Here is a 17,118-nt window from a genome sequence, read left to right as displayed (position 1 = left end):
GATGTGACCCTGTCCTAAGTCCAGCAGCCTCTACACTGGTGGTGCAAGATGCAAACACTGCTGTGTGATTCCAGACTCGCTGTTGCACTCTGCTGGGCATCTGAGGGGTTGTAAAGCCTTTGTAGGGTCTTCTGTGACTTCAGTGTGTTCAGGTGGAGGTTGTTTGTGGGCTGAATGTATGTGGTCAGAGTTGATACTGGGGCTGTGAGGGAGGGGACAGCTGCAGCATTGCATTGTGATGGTGGGAGGTGGGGGCTGTTTCCAGAGAAAGTGTCAAGAGGGGAAGAAAGTCCCTAGAGCCCTCTAACAACATTGTGAGGTCTTCTTCCCTGAGAACTGGGACCCATCCAATCCCTCACCCCCAGGGCATAACAACGAGGACGCTAAGTGTGGCCTGCTTAGGGATGTGGGACACACCAGCCCCAGCCCTGCCTGGAGAAGGGAAGCCAATGTCTCTTTATCTCTCCTGCACATACTTTTGGAGCAGGTCCTCCTGGCCCTTCAGTACTCAGCTTCTGATACTAGTGATGAGGTAGATGAGGAGCCATAGGGAGACAGGAGGGGCATGGAGGGCACAGAGAACATAGCCAAGAGGGGCCAGTGCTCCCAGGAAGACAAAAGGGCCACAGAGCATACCTGGAGGGGCCAGTGCTGCCAGGGGAGAAAGGAAGGCCACAAGAAAGATGGAGGGGTTAGTGCTGGCAGGGAGATAGGAGGGTCACAAGAAAGATAAAGGGAAGGGCCAGTGCCACCAGGGAGACAGAAGGGCCATAGAGGGGTTGGCAGGAGGGACTGCTGTAGGAGGAGCAGGCAGAGAGATGCCAGCCTGGTAGAACCAAGGGAAGGTCTCCCAGCAGGTAGGATGGGAAGAGCAAAGACCCTGAGGCCAGGCTGTTTCTCCACTGTCTTACTGTTAGCACAGTAGCAGAACAGTTCTTTGTGCTGGGAACCTTCACCTCTGAGCCTTGTTTCCCCCATCATCATGGCCATCTTCAAGGCCAGGTTTGCCCATAAGGCAGAGTCGAAAATGCAGAACCAGGTCTATTCAGCTACAAATGCAGCGCCTCTTCCTGGTCCCTAAGAGCCAGTGATTTTCTGGAGCCACTTCAATGGAAACTGCTCACTACCAGGCACCTGGACTTCCTGTACACTTGACTAAACCTGTCTGATGCTGGCTGTGTCTGCAGCCTCCCTAATCTTAGAACAGGATGCTGTGGAAGTTGGGTCCCTCGTGGGAGAAGGACAGCTTCCAAACTCATCTCTTCGAAGTTGGGGTGTGGGGAGCTGCACAGCCGAATGGAACTTAGGGATCCTGCTGCTCTGCTGAGTCAGTGTGTTCTGCCTTCTCTGGCCCTTGCTGGTCACTCGGAGCTAAGGCTAAAGTCTCTGTAGATCTATGGATCTACACCACCGAGGCCTCCATTTAACCTCATACTGCTCCATATGGGTTGGTTCAAAGTAAGGATTCTTGGTGTTCAGATTCAGAGCACTTTTCACAGCCCCCCCGGATATCCTGTGGAACATGTGCCTTGCTCCTTGTCACTGAGGCAGGGGAGTTTCAGGCTCAGAGCTTGTAGCCCTGGAAGCCATTGCACAGCTGACTCAACTCCGGATGTTTACATTGCAGAGTGAATGAGCGTCTTTCCCCAGCCTCAAATTAGTGCACTCAGAAAAGGACCTCTCTTTCTTGATTTGGAGGTTCATGGAGATGAAATCCTGAAAGATTTACATTTTTTAAGATTTTTAAATTTTTTGTTGCCACTTTGCTAACCATTTGTGAACTGCAGTGTGATGAAGTTGACGTGTGTTTATAGTATGAGTGATCAAATCAGGACCGTGAGGAGCCTTCCTTCTCAGACATTGGTGGTTTGTGTCAGGAAGCTTCAAACTGTTCTCTTGCTGCTGTTTATATATTATAGTGGCCTTTAGTCACCCCCCTTCCCCACCCTCTGTTACCGCCAGAACCCAGAGCTTACTTCTCCTGCTCCCTATCCTCTCTCTGGCCCAACCTCCTTCCCTGTTTCTGTGAAATCAAGGTTTTAGCTGCTACATGTGCATGAGAGCATGCTTTGCCTGATTCTGTCTCCTCAGTTTGTTTGTAGGCTTTACCTTTTGGCTCACCTGTCTGTATTGAGCAGCTGTCCTTAGTGGAGGGAACAGAACTGTGCTAAGCCTAGATCCTCAGGGAACATCTGGCCTGCTGGGTCCCCCTGGCTGAAGGAGCTGGAGTCAGTGAAGGAAGGTCCACCATGGGCCCAGCGTGAGGGACCATTGGCCTGAATCCAAGTCCCACCTGCTGTGGGAGCCGACTGTCTTTGTTGGTATCAGTGCCAGGTGACCAATGCATGGTCCACAGTGGAACCATAATACACTTTGTTTCTGTTTTATGGCTTCCGATTGACTCAGTGAGAAGGCCAAGGCTGATGTGTGACCTGCAGTGCCCTGTGTCCCAGTCCTGGTCACCCTTCTCTATGACTCCACGCCTTTGATGCTTAGACACCTTGTCATTCCCAGGACTTGTTGCCAGTGCCTCCCTTAGGACTTGGACAGCCTGCTCCCTGCGTCTTGTGTGCTCCCCCAACCCTGGCCCCACACTTTCCTCTGCCTCCCTCAGTTCTTCATTCAGATTCTCCCTTGTCATTGGCCCTCTACAGCCTTCACTTTTACTAAGGTTCACCCCCTTCAGCATTTCATACTCCCCCCCAACTCCTCCCACCCCCAAGTACCCATGGTGACCTATTTCTGAAGAATCTGCTTGCTAGTTTAATTTCTACCAGTCACCTGAACAGAGCCTGGCTCCTGCTATGAGCTCAGCAAACAATGGGATGAATAAGCCAAGAAGCACACTGCCCCTCAGTCCCTCTGAGAGGTACTGTTATATAGACAGAGGGACACTAAGGCAGTAAGGGCATGGGGACTGGAGGCTGACCTAGACCACAGGTGCCTTTACACTGGGCAGTCTGTGCTCCTGAGCCATAGCTGGGTGAAAACTACATCAGATCTAGGTGTGTCTTCCCTATTCTTAAGTATTGGCTAGTTGCTAAGCAAGCTGCATCTGGAAGAAGTGTGCCTGGTCTGTCTGAGGCCAGAGCAGGTTAGTCCAGGGTTGTCTCCGAACTGAAGGTAATGGTGTGGCTATAGAGCTCGACTGAGTGAGCTGTGTGTTGTCAGCAGGAAGTAACGGGCCTCGGACTCAGAACTGCCATGCAATCCATCAGTCCCTGTGCTCCTGAGCCATGAGCCAGCCATTCAGGCATGACCCCTGTGATTTATGGTCTCATTAGGGGACCTTGAAGAAGATCTATTCCCACGGTGCATCTAGGTGCAGTATCAATTTAGTTTTATAGCTCTCCAAATCCAGAGGCCATCTCGGACATGTTTGCAGAGTAATTATTGGCAAGGTGAGACACCAGAATGGAGTCAACCAGCCAGAATGACAAACTAGAGTCAGAGTCAGCCTGACCATGGACCTCCCGCAGGTCAGCCAGTGTTCTGCTCACCAAGCGGAGGTGTTGCCATGTGCCTGGAGACTGCTTAACCTAGGCTTGAGTAGAACTGGTACCCAAGGAGAAACCAGTGTCAAGTGAAGTCATTGGTGAATCTGGCCCACTGAATGCCAGCTCTAAACCTGTGTAACTGAGCAAGTTGTTTAAGGTGTCTGAGCCACAGACTCCCCTCTTATTAAGTGGGAAAGTTCCAGTCAGCATGGAGCATGCTTGCACACGGTTAATGTCTTTTCCTGGAAAGCATTCATTTTCCACCTAGGGTTGCATCTGAAAGAAAAGGGTGGGGTATCTGGGACAGGCCTCTGCAGTCCCAACCCACATTCATAGCTCCCCCAACTTGTGTCCTGCCTAGTCATAAATCCCTTGGTGTGTGTCCAGGTGGTAGCTGAGCTGCTGGCAGGAACAAGTGCCTTTTCAATTTGCAACATTTTTAATCAGGTGTTGTCTGGTGGTGGAAGAGCTACAAGGAGCAGAGGAGGGATTCTGGAGGTGGGGGTGGGGAGCTCAGTGGCTATATCAGCTTTTGTGGTTTTGCTCTGCTACAGTAACAACCCTCCCTCCATTCAACTATGTATTATATGTTCAGCTCTTGCCTATACATCTTGGGTTCCCTCAAGAACCCTCTGTCTTATTGTTATCTTTATTTTGAGACTTGGGGTGTAGAGCCACCATTGTGCAGAGAAAGAGACTGTGCTTAGGCATCAGGGGTTCCTCTGGAATTGCTGCATCAGTTGCCATATTTCATTGGCCAATACTAGTGGCAACCTAAGGTCAGAGAGGACAGTCCATCCTGCTGGGCCATACCTGAATGAACTAGATCAGTTGGTGAATTGTACTAATGACTATCCCATTTCCCTACTTTGGTATGAATTATAAAGACCCTGTCTCTCCATATTTAAAAAGAAGTCCCAGCTAGTTGGGTTCTGCTTCCTGTCCTGACTGGAATAGCCAAGAACAGAGATTTTTGTACCTTCTTGACTAGGAAGAGGTGGAGCCAAGGGTTAGTCCAGGACGGGGAGATGTTGCTACTTGACTTGGCTGTCCTCTGTTATTTGTTCAGGGAGGATGCACGTTCTCACCCCCTATTGAGAAGCAGGGGCCATGTTGGACATGTCTTTGGTATACTTGGTGGCTGGCAGCAGTGAGCATTGGGTTATAACTCATCCCCACCCCTCCATTAGGACCCTCTGAGCATGGGAGACAACTGCCTTCATGGCACATTGGCAGTGGGCAGTGGTGTGTGAGTCCTGGGTGTGGCTCAGTCTGACTTTTGCCTTTTAGGTTCCAGTATCCAGCCACCGCAATCCCCTGCTGGACTTGGGTGCCTACGACCAGCAGGGCTGGCGATTTGACAACTTCAGCTCTCTGCACATCCACTGGGAGTCCTCCCGGCCATCATTGGCCAGCATTGAGCCTGACCGGCCCATGCAGCTAGTGTCCCGGGATGATGGAAGTGGCCAAAAGAAGTTACATGGTAAGCCAGATCTTGAGCCAGGGACCTGAGGGTGAACAGAGCTCTGAACATACAGAAAGGTCCTGTGCCAAGCTCATGCCTGGCACTTAAGGTGTCTGGGGCTCCCATTCATCTAACTAAAGTATAGGGTACAGTATGAGTTTATTGCTCCCTTCTGTGTAGTGTTGATTTGTTTTCTTTCTTTTTTTTTTTTTTTGAGACAGGGTCTCCCAGTAGTCCCTGCTGGCCTGGAACTTGTGTTTTTCTTTTTCTTTTTCTTTTCTTTTTTTTTTTTGGTCTTTTTGAGACAGGGTCTCTCTGTAGCCCCAGCTGTTCTGGAACTCGCTATGTAGACCAGGCTGGCCTCGAACTCACAAAGATCCACCTGCTTCTGCCTCCCAAGTGCTGGGATTAAAGGCGTGCACCACCACGCCTGGGTTTTTTATGAGACAGGGTTCCACTGTGGGGCCCTGGCTGGCCTGGAACTCAGATTGGCTTGCCTCTGAGTGCTGGGATAAAAGGTGAGCTCTCCCATGCCCAGCTCCTGTTTTTGATTTTTTTGAGACATGGTCTTACTCTGTAGTCTAGGCTGTCTGTCACTGAATTTGTGGTTCTCTGGTCTCAGCCTTTTGAGCACTGGAATTATAGGCATGCGCCACCACGCCCAGCTTCACTATGTTTCTTTAATCTTGCACAGATCAGTAAGGTAGGGACTAGGGGCTCAGGATCCAAAGCAGGGTGGTCTCCCATCCCAGGTCCCCTGGGCCATGCTGTAGCATTCACAGACCCTTCAGCAGCCAAACACTGAACCTGTGCCCTCAGCCCTCCTTAGCAACTGTGCTCAGGGCTGCTGACTCCTATGGGACACAGAACCTCAGAAAACTCAGCTACCTGTTTTAAACTTGAAACTGTGAGTCAGCAGGGCAAGAGGTGGCTCCAAGGCAGCCACTGGGCCAGTGGCCAACGTTGCCCTCCCCTTCCTACTCTTAGGCTTGCAGGCGATTTCAGTTCATGAGGCATCAGGAACCACAGCCATCTCTGTCACAGCAACTGACTACCTGCAGTCCCACCTCAGCGCAGCCAAAGTGGAGCAATCGGTAATTTCTAGAGGACGGCAATGGGTGGGGCCACAAGCAAGGCCAGGCAGTCCCCCTACTTCTGTGTTCATCCTGCCTGGCCCAAGGGTCCTAAACCACCTTGCTGGGGACCACGTCCTGCTAGATTCTTCTCTCCCCAGCATCTCACTAGGGCACCAGGCAGATGTGCTGCTTCTGGGGGGTGATACCCACCCTCTCAGGCCACCACTAAACCTGTGCTCCAGTAGTGTGAAGGGACCAGATACTATCTGGGAAGGGAAAGTGAGGGCTTGCATTCTAAGGAGCCTAGATGTCCAAATGAGGAGGCCCGTTTTCCCCTTAGAGAAAGCAATTCCAAATAGAGAAAGTTGTTCCTGTTTCAAGGGAGGTATGCCTTAACGCAGGCAGTCACCTGTCACTGTCACAAATGTCTTCATCCCTTTCCATTCTTACCCATAGTAGGAACCTGTTGGATGTGGGTGGTGTCACAGGGCTCATGCAGAGCCTCACACCCTGCTGGTCCCATTTTGAGTCCCTCTGGGCTCTTTCTGTCCTGTGGGCAACCCACCCCCACCCCCTGGGTATTAGGACTGCTCAAATCTTCCTTACCTGGGCATCTATCCCTGCTCTTCCTCGGGGAGGGGAGGGTAGCTGGTGCTGACCATGGCCCTCTGAATCTGATGGTGTTGACTTTGTACTTTCAGCATGACCCTCTAGTGCCTGTGTCGGCCTCTATTGAGCTTATTCTGGTGGAGGATGTGAGGGTGAATCCAGAAGAGGTTACCATCTACAACCATCCTAGTGTCCAGGTATGTCCTCCATCCATGCCCAGGGAAGGCTCAGCAGGGCACCCTCTACCCTGTGTCCCATGGCTTGACTTCCTCTATCCCCATGTCCCCCTCCAGGTAGACCTCCATATCACAGAAGGCTCTGGCTACTTCTTCCTCAACACAAGCACCATGGACATAATCAAGGTGGCCTACCAGGAGGCCCGGGGCATTGCCACAGTAAGCTTGGGTCATCAGGGTCCTTGTTGGCTTCCATTTCTCATCCCGGACATCTGGTCAGGTTAATGGATCGTTTGAGAAAGCCAGTGCTTAGTCACATTAGCTGTGTACTGAGCAGATCTTTAGATTCTGATTGTCTCTGAAGGCTCACAGTTCCCATGCCACCTTTGTGATTTCTGTTCTGTATCTACCAATTACTCGCACTGTTAATTACCTAATGCTTTCCTTTCAATCAATCTTTTGATTAATCTTTTAATTAATCTTTTCTTACATAGGCAGCCATAGCCCTAAGAAGCTTGCATTTCAAAGCTGTGCCAGCTTGTTTCTCCACCGTGCCTTCTTTATCCCCTTTACTCTTATGGATAAGTACTTGGTTGGGCCTGTGATTAAAAGAAATGAGTGTCTTGGATTTTTTTTTTTATGTGTATAAATGTTTTGCCTACACCTATATAAATGCATCCATGTCATACAATTCCTGCAGAGGCCAGAAAAGTGTGTTGGATCCCCCGGAGCTGGAGTTACAGGCAGTTGTGAACTACCTTGTTGGTGCTGGGAACTGAATCTGGGTCCTTTTGCGAGATCAGCCAACCACTAAGCCATCTCTCCAGCCCAGTAGCCTGGATTTATTACACCTGAGTTGCTTTTTTTCCTTCTTTCCATATTGCTCTTTGGACTATGCAGTTATTTATACTTGTAGCCATTCTTTTCTTGTAGAGGATTTGAGTAATTTAAAACTTTTATTTTTCTTAATATAGCCAAAGAGTGAAAACAAAATGTCTGCATATTTGTCTGCATGACTGTTTGATGCAGTCATGAAAACAGAACTGTCTTTAGCAGCAATCTTCCTAGTGAAACAAGCTCTGGGACTCATTGGTGTGAGACTGCAGCCCAGAACAGTACAGACCCACACAGGGTCTATACAGGCTACTAGGCCGTTGCCATTGGCAGCTCTGAGCCCAGCTCTGCTTCCCCTTTGTTGAAAGAGGTGGTTGCCCCATTCCCAAGGAGTCAAGCCAGCACCAAGTTTCACCCTGGACTCTGAAGAGGTCCAGGCTCACACAGTGGTGGGATGGTGGGGCTTAGTTTGTGCAGTGCTGGTTGGCTGCCTTCCTGTGGTCCCAGCCCCTCTGCTCTTGACCTTGCCTTGCTCCTGCAGCTAAGCACTTAAAGTCCAGCTGTAGCACTGAGCTGACGCCTGCATTCCAGGGAGGGCCTAGCACCTGCTTTCAGAGGTCCCAGGGCACCTCACTCATTCTTATGAAGGATCTGTTAGTGGAGCTCTAGTCTCTGTGCTGAGGTTTTGGCTATAACTCCCTGCATTTCCATTTCTCATGGTTTTTTAATCCACTGATCTTAGCAGAGATTAGAGAAGTAATGGCCTCTGGGCTGGGCAGGTGTAAAGTGAGGGAAACCAGTGGCGCGTGAGGGATGTGCTTGGGAGGGTGATGCCTACTGCACTCAAGGGTTGACTGTGCGGTACATACTTAAGGAATGAGATTACTGAGTCATGGAAACTGTTTTGAGGAACCACTGATAGTCTTTCTATTTCCTATTCCACCAGCAGGGGATGAGGGTTCCAGTTTCCCCTCCTCCTTGTCAACACTTATTATAATGATCAGACTTTGAATTCTATTTCAGCAGGTACCTTGTGAGGTTGATTGGCATTTCCCTGATGGGTAAAGACATTAGTATTGGATAGTCTCATGTCTTTAGACAAAGGTCTGTTTAAATCCTTTGCTCATTTTTTGTCTTTTTATTGTCATAGAATTTCTTTATATATTCTAGATACAAGTGGTTTATCATTTACATATACATATATCATGTATATATCATCATATATACATATTTTTCTTACACCTTTTTTGGCTTGTCTTTTTACTTTCTTGGTAGCATGCTTTCAAGCTTATAAGTTTTTATTTTGATGAAGAGTAACAGTGTCTTTAAATTGTTACTTATATTTACTTTTATCTTTTGTGGGAGGTAGGCATGAGCATACCACACCACTTGCAGGACTTGGTTCTTTCCACCATGTGGGTTCTGGGGATTGAACTCAGGTTGTCAGGCTTGGCCACAGGTGCCTTAACCCACTGAGCCATCTTGCCCACCCAGAAGTACATGATGTCTTCGATCTGTTGCTCCTGTGTTTCACACCATCCTAAGAATCCATGGCAAATGTGAGGTTCTGAATGTTTATTGTTTTCTTGTACGAGTTTTATGATTTGAGCTGCTAGGTTTTGGTCTTGGCCACACTTGTTAACTTTTGTGTGGGAGGGCAGCACCGTTCTTATGTCTGACTGTCCTAGCACCATTTCTTCTTTCTGCTCTCAGGGACTGGCATCTGTGTTAACCAACCACAGGCATATGAGTTTAGTTTTGAGACCCCCAGTTCTGCTTGAGCCCTGTATCAATCTGCACATCTCTCCTTGTGTCATGCCACAGTGTCCATTACTGATGCTTCATCCTAAGTTTTGCCATCTGGAAATATGAGGCTTCCAGTTTTGGCTTTTCAAGCCTGTTTTGCTATCTTGGGTCCCTCACAATTGCATATAAATTCTAGAGGCAACTTTTCAGCTTCTGTTGTGAAGCTAGATAGAATTCTGTTAGAAATTGTGTTGGTGCCCAAACACTGCCCAACCTCTACTATGAACAGGAGATGCTGCCTAATTGCTTAAGCTTTCATTGATGTCATTTGGCAGTGTTTACAGTTTTTAAGAGTGTAAGTTTTATACTTTTAAATTTTTTAAAATTTTTATTTTATGTGTATGTGTGTATTAAACTTTTTTAAAAATATTATTTTTATTTTATGTGTGTGGGTGTGTTGCCTGCATGTATGTGAGTGCACCCATGTTGTGCAATGCTGCGGAGGTCAGAAGAGAACTTCGGATTCCCCTGGAACTGGAGTTAAGGACGGTTCGTAGCTGCCATGTGGGTGCTGGGAATCGAACCCGGGTCCTCTGCGAGAGCAGTCAGTGCTCTTAACTGGTGAGCCATCTCTCCAGCCCATTCATTTCTTTTTCTTGCTCTGTTGTCTTGGGTACAGAGTCTAGTACAGTGCTGAATAGAAATGGTGAGAGTGGCCCCCATTGCCTTGTTCTAGATCTTGTGGAGAGAGGTGCATGTTTTCAACACCAAGTGTGATGAGAACACTTTACAGGTGTCCTATCAATTTGAGCAAGTTCCTTCTGTTCTCATTTTATTACAGGATTTTAATCATGAAGGTCTGTGGTTTTGTCAAATGCCTTTTCTGGGTCTTTTGAAATTAGCTTATGATTTTGCTTCTTGTTGCTGTGATGTATTAATTTATTTTCGATATTAAATCAATCTTATCTTTCTCAGATAAATTCTAGTTTACTTTTGGGTGTGTTTTGTGTACATACATTTTAATTTTTTTTCTCTTTTTTTGCTTTATTTTTATGTGTATGCGGGTATTGCCTGCATGTATACAAGTGTATCCATGTTATGTAATACATGCAGAGGACAGAAGAGGGTGTCTGATCCCCTGGAACTGGAGTTACAGACAATTGTTACCCACCACGTGAGTGCTGAGATTCGAACCTAGACCTTATGCAAGAAGAGCCAGTGCTCTTAAGCACTGAACTATCTCTGCAGCCCCCATATTTTTTTTAAAGACTGGATTTCACCATGTAGCCCTGGCTGACTTGGAATTCTATATAGACCAGGCTGGCCTCAAACTTAAAGGATCTGCCTGCTTCTGCCTCCCAAATGCTGGTATTAAAGGAGTGCACCACCACACCTAGCAATGTCTATATTTTTCTTGTTCAGAATCTTCGCACTTGTAGTTTTAACAGATGTTGGTCTATAATTGTATGTGTGTGTGATATCTTTAGTTTAGGTATCAAGGTAATATTGAACACCTAGAAAATGTTACAAGTATTCCTTGTTTTGGGAAGAGTTTATGTAGCATTGGAAGCTGTTACTCTTGAATGTTAACTAGTGAAGCCATGTGAGGAAGAGCTTTTCTTGGTGGGGAGTTTTTTTCATTTTCTTCACTTTTTGTAGGTCATGCAAGTTGCTTGTTTTATCTTTTGAATGTTTTGGTAGCTGGGAATTTGTCTATTTTTTCTAGATTGTCTAATGTGTTAGTGACTTTATTAAAGCCCCAGCTGTCGTCATTGCTGCAGTTCTTTTGTTTGGTCTGTGTTTACTTTCTTCCTATCCTAGTTTCTTTTTAAAAAAATATTTATTGGGGCTGGAGACATGGCTCAGCGGTTAAGAGCACTGACTGCTCTTGCAGAGGACCCAGGTTCAATTCTCAGCACCCACATGGCAACTATGAATCGTCTTTAACTCCAGTTCCAGGGGAATCTGAAATCTTCTTCTGACTTCCACGACATTGCATGACATGGGTGCACTCACATGCATGCAGGCAATACACTTATATACATAAAATAAAAATAATAAATTTTTTTATTTATTATTTTTGCTGGGCTTGGTAGCGCAGAGGCAGGTGGATCTCTGTGACTTTGAGGCCAGCCTGGTCTCCATAGTGAATCCAGGCTAGCTTTAGCTACAGGGAGACCCTGTCTCAAAAAGACCCCCCCAAAAATTTATTATTTTTATTTTCTGTGTATGAGTGTATTGCCTGCATGTTATGTAAGTGCACCTGTGTCGTTCAGTACCTGTGAAGGTTAGAAGAGGGTATAGAATTTACCTGGAACTGGAGTTATGGATGGTTGTTAGCTGCCATGTGGGAGCTGGGAGTTGAACCTGGGTTCTCTGGAAGAGCAACCAGTGCTCTTAACCACTAAGCCATCTGTCCAGACCCCTTCCTAGTTTCTTAAAGTGAAAGATGAGATGCTGTATTTACTGTGCATTTCCCTCTTAAGGCTGCTATGGATGCTTCCCACAAGTGCTGCTGTGGACATGTGCATTTTTATTCATCTCAGATTCTCTAACCTTGTTTTAGGTTTCTTCTTTGCACATTAATTATTTAAGAGTATGTCATTTTATTTCTATGTTTGTTAATTTTATGTTTCTTTCTGTAAGTTATCTCTAATTTCATTCTGATTTTTACACTTTATGTTCTTTTTATCCTATGGAATCTATACAGGTTTGTTCCGTTGTATGATGTGTTGGGTACAATCTACAGATGTCAGTGCATGGTATTGGTTAAATCTATTTCCTTTTTTGCCTTCTGCCTAAGTATTCTATTCTTCATGAAAAGTGAGGCGCTGAAACCAGGTGTAGTGGCTGTAATCCTATAATCCCAGCACTCAGGAATCTGAGGCAGGAGGATTGCCACAAGTTTCAGGCCAGTCTGGGTTGTATAACAAGACCCTGTCTCAAATAAAGAAACAGACAGACAAAAAGTGAAGTTTGTGGAATTGTCTGTTTCTCTCTTTATTTCTGTCAGTGTTTGTTTCTTATAATTTAAGTTTCTATTGCTGGGTGCATAGATTGTTTTATTCTTCTGATGGATTGACTGTTATAATTATAAAATACCCTTTTCGTGTGTGTGTGTGTGTGTGTGTGTGTGTGTGTGCACATATGGGTACATGCCACAGTGCATATGTGGAGGTGTCAGAGGGCAACTTGTAGGAGTTGGTTCTGTCCATCATGTGAGTTCTAGGGATTGAACTCAGATTGTCAGGCTTGGCAACAAGCCCCTTTACCTGTTGAGCCACCTTGCTGGCCCTCTAGCCAACATCTGTATTTAAAAGTCCATTTGTGTAACATTGTATAGCAACTTTGGCTTTCTTAGACTTCCTAGTTGCATTGTTTCATTTGTCTCTTTCAGTCTAAAATGTTGCCTATAAGCAGATGAATCTCTATTTTAAACTGATCAGGCAGTCTCTGCCTGTTGAGTGGAGTAATTAATCCATTCACATTTAGTATTTTCATTGATAATACTTTGAATTTTTTCTTACCTTCTATTTTATGTGTATCTCCTATCTCCTTGTTTTGTAATGTCTGGTCATTTACCTAGATTGGACATAAGCACCAGCAACCTTGATTAATCATTCTCCCTTCCTCTACATCATTTTTAGTTAGCCCAGGAGCCCCATATCCTCCTTCCACACAGACCTCCCCACTGGAATCATGGGGAGAATACCACTGTGGACTCAGCCTCCTCCATACAGCACAAAACAGATGAATAAAAGTGTCTTTATGAAGACTTTTGTTTGCTGTATCTTAGGACAGAGTCAGTTTGGAGATTCCAGAGACAAAGATAGGGTCAGCCCTGGCAGTCTTTTAGGCATCAGAATTTGTCTGAGGAGCACAGAGCCCAAAGGGGCCATGTCTAAGAGGGCAGGGGCTAGGGCTTCTAGACTAGGCTAAAAATTGTTCTCAAGTGTGTTTATGAGGGCAAGGACAGCTAGCATTCCTCACCCTACTGTACCCTTGCCAGCTCAGATGCAGGTAGGGGGCTCCTGAGAGGAAACAGACTCAGTTCCCACATGGTTTCATATGCTTCCCAGAGCTTCCAGCAGGCAGTGAGTGGGGTACCACCCTGATGCTGCCTGCCCTGCCCCTGCTCAGGACTGTCTCTCTACCTGTTGTGAGAAGGTTGCAGGGTGCTAGACAGTGACATAGTTCCGTTGACCCAACAGAAAACCTCTGCTTCATCAGCGTGCTGCCAGTGGTATCCTGAGTCTCATGCAGGTAGTCCTTGAAAATACTTTGAAAATGGTGTGATCCTGTTGTGAGGCTGTGGTCACAGACACATCAAGGTTGTTGTGGGTCTTTCCACTGCCAGGTTGATAATAGATAATATCAGACTTTGTCCATTGCATCGCCTTTCTCCTACCACTGGCAGGACTAAGACTTGGTCTTATACAAAGACACTCAGAGGCACACAGGTGGGTGGCAGAGCAGACAGCAGCAGGCCTGGCAGAAGTCTCGCTCTTCCAGAGACTTAGAGAAGCCAGTGATAAACTGAGAAACTTAAGGATATGCTTATAAGTAGTGTTGCCTGATTCAGAGTTAATAACTGCCAGCCTGTGGATCTTGTTTCAAATTAAGAGACAATATTAGACTGGCATAGAGAAAGGGCAGACAGATGTCTTAGAGAAGTACTGCAGGTGCACCCGTCTCCAAGTCTCTACCTCTGTTCTAGCTGATTTATGCAGCAGTATAGGGAACTGATGAGTGATGGTCAGCAAGCCCACACACCTGTCCCTTGAAGGGCAGCAAGGAAGGCTTTTTCTATCTATAGGGAGCATCAGATGCAGCCAATTTGGGACCTATGGGGCTCAGTCTTTAGTGGCAGTGAGACTTCCCACAGGATGTGTGCATACACTGTTGGTGGCGTCCTGGTGCCTTTAGGATGCTCATGTTTCAGAACTCACACCTGTCCCTTGAAGGGCAGCAAGGAAGGCTTTTTCTATCTATAGGGAACATCAGATGCAGCCAATTTGGGACCTATGGGGCTCAGTCTTTAGTGGCAGTGAGACTTCCCACAGGATGTGTGCATACACTGTTGGTGGCGTCCTGGTGCCTTTAGGATGCTCATGTTTCAGAACTCTGACATCACCATTTCCATTACAAGAGGCAGTGACTCAATTTGTGATTTAGAGATGGGTCAGTTTGCTTTTCTGTTCCTCTTTATGTCTTATTTTGAATTATGTATATCTTTTCTAATCTGTTTTAATTTCTTTTTTAAAGATTTATTTATTTTTATTTTATGAATGTTTTGCCTGCTTCTGTGTAAGTGCACCACATGTATACATTGCCAATGAAGACCAGAGGAGGGTATTGGATTCCCTGGAACTGGAGTTATGGACAGTCGTTAGCCACCATGTGGAACCAAACCCGAGTCCTCTGCAGCAAGAACAGCCAGTGCTCTTAACTGCTGAACCATCTCTCCAGCACCCTAATGTCTTTAGTGTTTTTGTTTTTTTCCCCAGTATATTTTTGAATGGTTGCTCTAGGGTTTTCCATCCACATTGTAATACCAGAAACAGCTTCAGTTGTGTGCTCACATAATTCCAGTGAAATGCAGAGGCATGGTTCCTGTGTTCCTTTGGTTGTGTATGGTGTTTGGGGATCAAAACCTGGGCCTTGATGTGCTAGGCAGGTACTCTGTCCCTGAGCTATAGCACCTATAGTGGTATTTTTACTGCTTTTTGTGGTACTGTTATACATATCTGTGAATGCTACTAACTCAGAGATGCATAATTATTTCTTTACACAATTTTTTAAAAATTTATTTTTGGTCTTTTTGAGACAGGATCTCCCTGTAGCCCCAGCAACTCACTATGTAGACCACGCTAACTTAAACTCAGAGATCTGTCTGCCTCTGCATCCTGAGCCTGGGATTAAAGGCATGTGCTACCACGTCCAGCTTACAATTTTATGAATTTTAACGAAGCTATAAAAATAAAGGTGAATATGTGAGGTTTTTCTGTTGTCCTCCTTGGTCATCACTGGTGCCCTTCACCTTTATGTGGATGTTGATTATAGTTTGTAGTCATCTGCCTGATACAGCTGTGCTCCCCCACACCTCTTCTGTGCTAATATCAGCACTTTTAATACAGTACATTTCTGTATATTGTATATGTTGTATGATCTATGTCCCAGAACACATTATTCACATTTTGTTTTGCACAGTTGATTTTTTTTTTTTTTTTTGTCTGTCTTTCTGAGACAGGGACTCCCTATGTAGACCAGGCTGGCCTTGACCACTTGACCTCTGCCTCTGGAGTGCTGGCTGGGATTAAAGGCGTGCTCCACCACGTCCAGCTGCACAGTTGATTTTTTTAAATCAGTGAAGAGAAAACAAACAAAAAAAAACAGCATCTCGTCTTCTGTAATTACAAAATCACCTTTCCAAGTATCCTTTGCTTACTGTGTCATTTGAATTCCTGTGCGGAGCCTCTAACTGCTGGTCTAGAGAACTCCCTTTGACCTTTCCTCACAAGGCCACCTTCTAGCAGCCAGTTTCTTAAGGCATCCATTGTTTGTTTCGCATGTGTATGTGGGCATGTAGAGGCCTCAGGCTACAAAAGGGTCCCTTCCTTAATCCACTCCACTTTTTATATTATTGAAGCAGAGACTTTCACCTGAACTCAGAGTTCACCGATTCAGCTAGTCTAGTAGGCCAGTTTGCTCCAGGGATTCCCTGTCTCCACCTCCTAAGCACTGGGATTACAGGCACGCTACCATGCTGGCCGAGCTTCTTTGTGGGTGCTGGGGATCTGAACTCTGGTCCTCATGCTTCCATGGCAAGCGCTTTACCCACTGCACCATCTCCATGGCCCTTAAGTCTTTTCATTTTTATGGTTAGCTCACCTTCAGTGTTGAATGTAGCTGTTTCATACAGGACTCTTGGTTTATAAGCTTTGCTCTTTTTCCTTTTGTGCACTTTGACCGTACTGCCCCACTACATCTGGCTTCCGTGTTTCTAATGAGAAGTTAGCTGTTAATCTTTCTGAACTCCCTTATCAATGAGCCATGTCTTCTTTCTGTTTTCAGTTTTTTCCTATACTTTAAACATTATTTAAACCGTGACCTGAACCAGTTAAACTTAAGACCCTTTAAGGATAGAGGTCTGTGAGGCTGATGTGGCTCCAAGAAGCATCTGCCCATCTATCCTCTTCCCATTCCTCAGGAAAATTGAATAGCCTGCAAGTTGCTCTCTGCCTCTGGGAACCTGCAGTGGCCCTTTCCCATGTCAGCTTGCTGCGCTATGTCTGTTCCTGGAGCTTCCTGGATGTGCACAGGCAGCTTCTGATCCAATTGGGAAGCTCTAAGCCACTTTTTTCCTGTTCTTCTGTACAACTCGTTTTCCTACTCTGTGTGGTGGGTCGTGTGCCCAATGGCACCGTGCATTTCTTTGTTTCTGCTCTCTGTTCTTGTTCTCTCTCTAGTCTTCAGCTGGCATGATTTCTGTAGACTTCTCTTCAAGTTTGTGTGTTCTTTCGCCAATTTGAATTTACTCTTGACCATCCCCTCCCCACCCCCAGTGAATTTTTCATGTCAATTATCGTAGTGTTCAACTTCAGAATTTCTTTTCAGCTCTTTTTTCTAATCTCTGTCTCTTTAGTGCTCTTCTCTAATATGATATCTGTCATGAGTACCCTAAGCCAGAAATGTAGATGGACACCTTTGTGTCT

The 17,118-nt window shown here is 46.1% G+C and overlaps 1 protein-coding gene across 1 annotated transcript in view; it reads left to right on the top strand.

Moving 5' to 3' along the window:
* Nup210 (nucleoporin 210) overlaps positions 1-17,118 on the top strand; it is a 114,817-nt gene that overhangs the window by 60,707 nt on the left and 36,992 nt on the right. Inside the window, exons 17-20 of the mRNA XM_017797019.1 lie at positions 4,788-4,980; positions 5,950-6,056; positions 6,740-6,844; positions 6,941-7,042. Coding sequence (XP_017652508.1) covers positions 4,788-4,980; positions 5,950-6,056; positions 6,740-6,844; positions 6,941-7,042 — 507 coding nt within the window. The remainder of the gene's footprint in view (positions 1-4,787; positions 4,981-5,949; positions 6,057-6,739; positions 6,845-6,940; positions 7,043-17,118) is intronic.

The sequence above is a fragment of the Nannospalax galili genome, unplaced genomic scaffold (assembly GCF_000622305.1).
Source record: "Nannospalax galili isolate Female #2095 unplaced genomic scaffold, S.galili_v1.0 scaffold332, whole genome shotgun sequence".
NCBI lineage: Eukaryota > Metazoa > Chordata > Mammalia > Rodentia > Spalacidae > Nannospalax > Nannospalax galili.
Note: the sequence above shows the minus strand (reverse complement) of the source record. Positions and strands in the feature narration are given on the sequence as shown.